Source organism: Lucilia cuprina, chromosome 5, assembly GCF_022045245.1.
Source record: "Lucilia cuprina isolate Lc7/37 chromosome 5, ASM2204524v1, whole genome shotgun sequence".
Classification (NCBI taxonomy): Eukaryota; Metazoa; Arthropoda; class Insecta; order Diptera; family Calliphoridae; genus Lucilia; species Lucilia cuprina.
This window is the reverse complement of record NC_060953.1, coordinates 8,175,010-8,180,705: the sequence shown is the minus strand read 5'-3', so window position 1 is coordinate 8,180,705 and position 5,696 is coordinate 8,175,010. Positions and strand designations below refer to the sequence as shown.

The 5,696-nt window shown below is 29.8% G+C and overlaps 1 protein-coding gene across 1 annotated transcript; it reads right to left on the bottom strand.

The window, feature by feature from the left end:
• Positions 1–4,442: 4,442 nt before the first annotated feature.
• Positions 4,443–5,386, bottom strand: LOC124420442. The gene is made up of 3 exons (XM_046953185.1): positions 4,900–5,386; positions 4,669–4,839; positions 4,443–4,604 (listed from the first exon to the last, which is right to left on the bottom strand). Exons 1-3 carry the CDS (start codon positions 5,131–5,133, stop codon positions 4,458–4,460), a joined length of 552 nt encoding a protein of 183 aa, XP_046809141.1. The 5' UTR covers positions 5,134–5,386; the 3' UTR covers positions 4,443–4,457.
• Positions 5,387–5,696: the final 310 nt, after the last annotated feature.

The window sequence follows — 5,696 nt, the reverse complement described above, 5'->3', positions numbered from 1 at the left end:
GTTCTAGTTCAGTTCTAGTTCAGTTCTAGTTCAGTTCTAGTTCAGTTCTAGTTCAGTTCTAGTTCAGTTCTAGTTCAGTTCTAGTTCAGTTCTAGTTCAGTTCAAGATTGGTTCTATTTCAGTTCCAGTTATTTCTTATTAAGTTCTATTTCTCTTTTAGTTATGTTTCACCTCCGTTCTAGATCCGTTGTAGTACTGTTTAGTTCTGTTTTATTTCTGTTTTAGTTCTCTTTCCCTTCTAATGTATTCGTTGTCTTGCTTTACAATTTTAGCACGATATTATTGTTGAAAATTTGTTATTTGACTTTTCGGCAATGAAAATGGCTCCAATACCGCGCGGCGCCTATATGCTACATCTGAAACTTGGATTTCTGAAGACTATAAAAGCCAAAGTGATGGCCTATTTCATAAAAGCGTAGCAAGCGTAATATAAGTATAAGAAATATGTACAAATATTTTAAGAGTAATTTTCAAACTAATAAATACAAAACTGCTTCTGAGTAACGCATATTGTATTTAGTAGTGATTGAAATGTAAGCTTTTCAGTTGTCAAGTTTTTTCGTGGGATATCCAACAAGTATTAAGGTTAATGAGGTTTATTTTTAATAATATTTATAAAAGGTATACAATTAAATGACACATGTCATTGATTGTATATAATAATAAATTTTCAATATAATGGGACTATTAAAAAAATTGACTAAATACTTTTATTAATAGTTTATCTATTTATACATGTTTATTTAAAATAACTTTATACTTTGTATTACAAAAACGAAATTCGTAGCGTTTATTTTTCTTGAACACATTTAAAATCAATATGTCTTGTGTTGATCTGGTCTCATTATTCTTGCTAAATTGGATGTTACTTCAAAATATTCACCACATACAAGCAGCTCCTAAATACCGCTCAATTACGATTACAAAAGGTAATTGCACGTCTTTGGATATACGTTTTTCAAATTATATCAAATGTCAGTTGTACATAAATAAAGCTAATAAAACTTTTTTCGAAATGTGTATACAGACATCTCCCGGTAAATTTGATAGTACCATAAGGTAAGAATGATAAATAAATAAGCAAAAAATTAAAAGTGTTTTTAAACAAAACTCTTTTATAATTTTTTATAGATCAATGCAAATTTGTATCGCAAATATCAAAATGCTTATCGACCATTTCTATATTCGGATACATTTAATTTGTGTTTACTACAATCTAATAACAAAATTAATATTTTTTGGAATCAGATGTATCGTATTTGGGCCAAGTATTCAAATATCAAGTATTCCTGTCCCCTTGAGGTAAATCTGTTTTACGGTCAGTGATCTAACGATCTAGATCACTTCTAGTTAGGTTCTAGTTTAGTTCTAGTTCAGTTCTAGTTCAGTTTTAGTTCAGTTCTAGTTCAGTTCTAGTTCAAGTTCAGTTCTAGTTCAAGTTCAAGTTCAAGTTCAGTTCTAGTTCAGATCTAGTTCAGTTCTAGTTAATTTCTAGTTCAGTTCTAGTTCAGTTCTAGTTCAGTTCTAGTTCAGTTCTAGTTCAGTTCTAGTTCAGTTCTAGTTCAGTTCTAGTTCAGTTCTAGTTCAGTTCTAGTTCAGTTCTAGTTCAGTTCTAGTTCTGTTCTAATTCAGTTCTAGTTCAGTTCTAGTTCAGTTCTAGTTCAGTTCTAGTTCAGTTCAAGTTCAGTTCTAGTTCGGTTCTAGTTCAGTTCTAGTTCAGTTCTAGTTCAGTTCTAGTTCAGTTCTAGTTCAGTTCTAGTTCAGTTCTAGTTCAGTTCTAGTTCAGTTCTAGTTCAGTTCTAGTTCAGTTCTAGTTCAGTTCTAGTTCAGTTCTAGTTCAGTTCTAGTTCAGTTCTAGTTCAGTTCTAGTTCAGTTCTAGTTCAGTTCTAGTTCAGTTCAAGTTTAGTTCTAGTTCAGTTCTAGTCCAGTTCTAGTTTAGTTCCAGTTCAGTTCTAGTTTAGTTCTCGTTCAGACCTAGTTCAGATCTAGTTTAGTTCTAGTTCAGTTCTAGTTCAGTTCTAGTTCAGTTCTAGTTCAGTTCTAGTTCAGTTCTAGTTCAGTTCTAGTTCAGTTCTAGTTCAGTTCTAGTTCAGTTCTAGTTCAGTTCTACTTCAGTTCTAGTTCAGTTCTAGTTCTGTTCTAATTCAGTTCTAGTTCAGTTCTAGTTCAGTTCTAGTTCAGTTCAAGTTCAGTTCTAGTTCGGTTCTAGTTCAGTTCTAGTTTAGTTCTAGATCAGCTCTAGTTCAGTTTTAGTTCTGTTCTAGATCAGTTCTAGATCAGTACTAGTTCGTTTCTAGTTCAGTTCTTGTTCATTGCCAGTTCTGTTTGTTTCTATTTCGATTCCTTGTCAGCTTAAACTGCATTCTTTAAATAAAACATATATTTTTCCGATTTAAGGGTGATATACACGTTAAAAATATGTCATTTGACTTTCCTGGCATGGAACTGGCTCCACTACCTCGTGGTAAATATAAGATACAAATCTTGATTAGTATTTGTAGGAGTAACAAGGCCAAATGGTTGCTTATATTATTTAAAAAGTAATGTTGGTAAAATTAGAAAAATCAATTGTTTTAAATAACAGAAAAAGCGAAAATAATATTAATTATAAACACATTTTAATAATGTTTAATACAATTTAAATCGTCAAATAACATCATCAAAATATATATACATAAATAAAAAATTATTGAAAAATTGAATAAAACTAAATCAAATACTAATTGTTTAATAACTTGTTCTGACAATGCATCGCCTGCTTAAATTTATCGCATTATTTTTACTTATTAGCACACAATGTATAAATTTAATTTTTACAAAACCCTCACGATCCTATATACAAATAACAAAATTTTTTTGTGAAACGGCCGATAAAGATTTCATAGAATTTCCCATATGTGAATTGATTAAAATTAAAGGAAGTGTTATAGCGATAAATTTGTATGGAAAATTAAAAGCGAAAAATATTGATAATGTAACGGTAAGTAGGAATGTAACATTATGTCCTTTAAAACTAAATATTTACCATTTTTGATTAAAGATTATTGCAAAACTTTTTCGTAAGGCAAATAATAAATATCGTCCTTTTCTTTATGATGATGTCATCGATTATTGTGAATTTCACAATAATGCCAAACGTCATATTTTCTGGAATTTATTGTATACGAATTTGGGTAAATTTTCGAATATGAATCATTCGTGTCCCTACGATGTAATTTATATGTTACTTAATATTTGGAGGTAAATGTTTATTAATTGTTTTTTCTTTTAAAATTTCAGCACGATTTAATTGTTAAAAATTTAACATTTGACGTTGGCAATCTAAAAGTTGTTCCCATACCTCGTGGCGAATATATGATACAATATAAATATCTAGTCTGGACCATTTATCGATGTCAGTTAATGGTTTATTTTACTCGTTATGGTAGCAAAATTGATTTTTAAAAACTGAATGTAGTTTTTCTTTATGAATGGTGAAAGAATTTATTAAAAATAATGTTATCATGATTATCATTCGTATTTAGCGATTTAGGACAAAAAATTTAAGAGATCTAGAATTGAACTAGAACTGAACTAGAACTGAACTAAAACTGAACATGAACTGAACTAAAACTGAACATGAACTGAACTAAACTAGAACTGAACGAGAACTGAACGAGAACTGAACAAGAACTGAACTAGAACAGAACTAGAATGAACTAAATCTGAACTAGAACTGAACTAGAACTGAACTAGAACTGAACTAGATCTGATCTAGGTCTGAACAAGAACTGAACTAAAAATGTTCTAAAAATGATATAGAACTGAACTAGAGTTGAACTAGAACTAAACCACAACTGAACTAGAACTGAACCAGAACTAGAACTGAACCAGAACTAGAACTGAACCAGAACTAGAACTGAACCAGAACTAGAACTGAACCAGAACTAGAACTGAACTAGAATATAACTAGAACTGAACTAGAATATAACTATAACTGAACTAGAATATAACGAGAACTGAACTAGAACTGAAAATGAACTAGAACTAAACTACAACTGAACTAGAACTGAACTAGAACTGAACTAGAACTAAACTAGAACTGAACTAGAACTGAACTAGAACTGAACTAGAACTGAACTAGAACTGAACTAGAACTGAACTAGAACTGAACTAGAACTGAACTAGAACTGAACTAGAACTGAACTAGAACTGAACTAGAACTGAACTAGAACTGAACTAGAACTGAACTAGAACTGAACTATAACTGAAATAGAACTGAACTAGAACTGAACTAGAACTGTACTAGAACTGAACTAGAACTAAACTTGAACTGAACTGGACTAAAGCTGATATAAAACTGAACTAAAATTGAATTACAAAACCAAGAGAACCAAGAATCTTTTTCGCTTATAAAACGACTCTCGTATTTTCAATAAAAATAAAAATATATATTGTTTTCTATAGAAAATTTAATTTAATAACGAGTAACATAAGCGATTAGCTGACAACGATAAATGGACCACACCACATATTTATATTGTATCATGTATTCACCACGAGGTATGGGTACAACTTTTAGATTACTGATATCAAACGTTAAATTTCGTATAATCAAATCGTGCTAAAAATATAAAACATTTATAAAAAAAATATCTATCAAAGCGTTAAATATTATATATAATTACATTATAGGGACACGAATGATTCATATTTGAAAATTTGCCTAGATTTTTATACAATATATTCCAGAAAACATGACGTTTAGCGTTTAGATGAAAATCACAATAATCAATAACATCGTCGTACAGAAATGGACGAAATTTATTGTTGATTTTGCGAAAAAGTTTTGCTAAAATCTTGAAAGAAAAGAAAATAAATTTAATGTCACAATATTTTTAAGAATTTCTTATATTTACCGTTATATTTTCCACATTTTTCATATTTAATTTTCCGTACATATTCAGCGCCATAACATTTCCTCCAATTCGACTCAAATCACAAATGGGAAATTCTATGAAACTTGTATCGACGGTTTCACACATAAATTTTGTTATTTTTACGTGTGATCGTGGAGGTTTTGTTAAAATTAAATTTATACATTGTGTGCAAATTAGTAAAAATAATCCGATAAATTTTATGAAGTGATGCATGGCCAGAAATTGTTACAAATAATTAGTTTTCATTGGAATTTTATTTAGTTTTTAATAAATATTTTAATGCGGTGATTTAAAATTAAAGCTTGAGCAATTGTTTTTTAAATATTATTTAATTTTTTTTTTGCTGCGGTTTGTTTGCGATTAAGATTACTCCGCTGTTATTAATAATTTTGTTTTTTTAACTAGAATTATTTGACTTTGAATGGGTTGCGAACCCAATTAAGATTTCAAGCATGAAACAGTTAAGGCTAGGAAATTTTTCACTAAAGAAAAGAACTAGAACTGAACTAGAACAGAATTAAAACAGACCTAAAATAGAACTAGAACAGAACTAAACTGAAATAGAACTGAACTAGAACTGAAAAAGAACTGAATCAGAACTGAACCAGAATTGATCTAGAACAGAACTAGAAAAGAACTAGAGCAGAACTAGAACAGAACTTGAACAAACCTAGAACAGAACTAGAACAGAACTAGAACAGAACTAGAACAGAACTAGAACAGAACTAGAATAGAACTAGAACAGAACTAGAACAGAACTAGAACAGAACTAGAAC

Coding starts and splice junctions, on each gene's coding strand:
- LOC124420442 (XM_046953185.1), bottom strand. CDS start 5,133: ATGCATCACTTCATAAAATTTATCGGATTATTTTTACTAATTTGCACA. Junction 4,840..4,899: donor AAAATGTGGAAAATATAACG/GTAAATATAAGA, acceptor TTTTCTTTCAAG/ATTTTAGCAAAACTTTTTCG. Junction 4,605..4,668: donor ATCATTCGTGTCCCTATAAT/GTAATTATATAT, acceptor TTATATTTTTAG/CACGATTTGATTATACGAAA.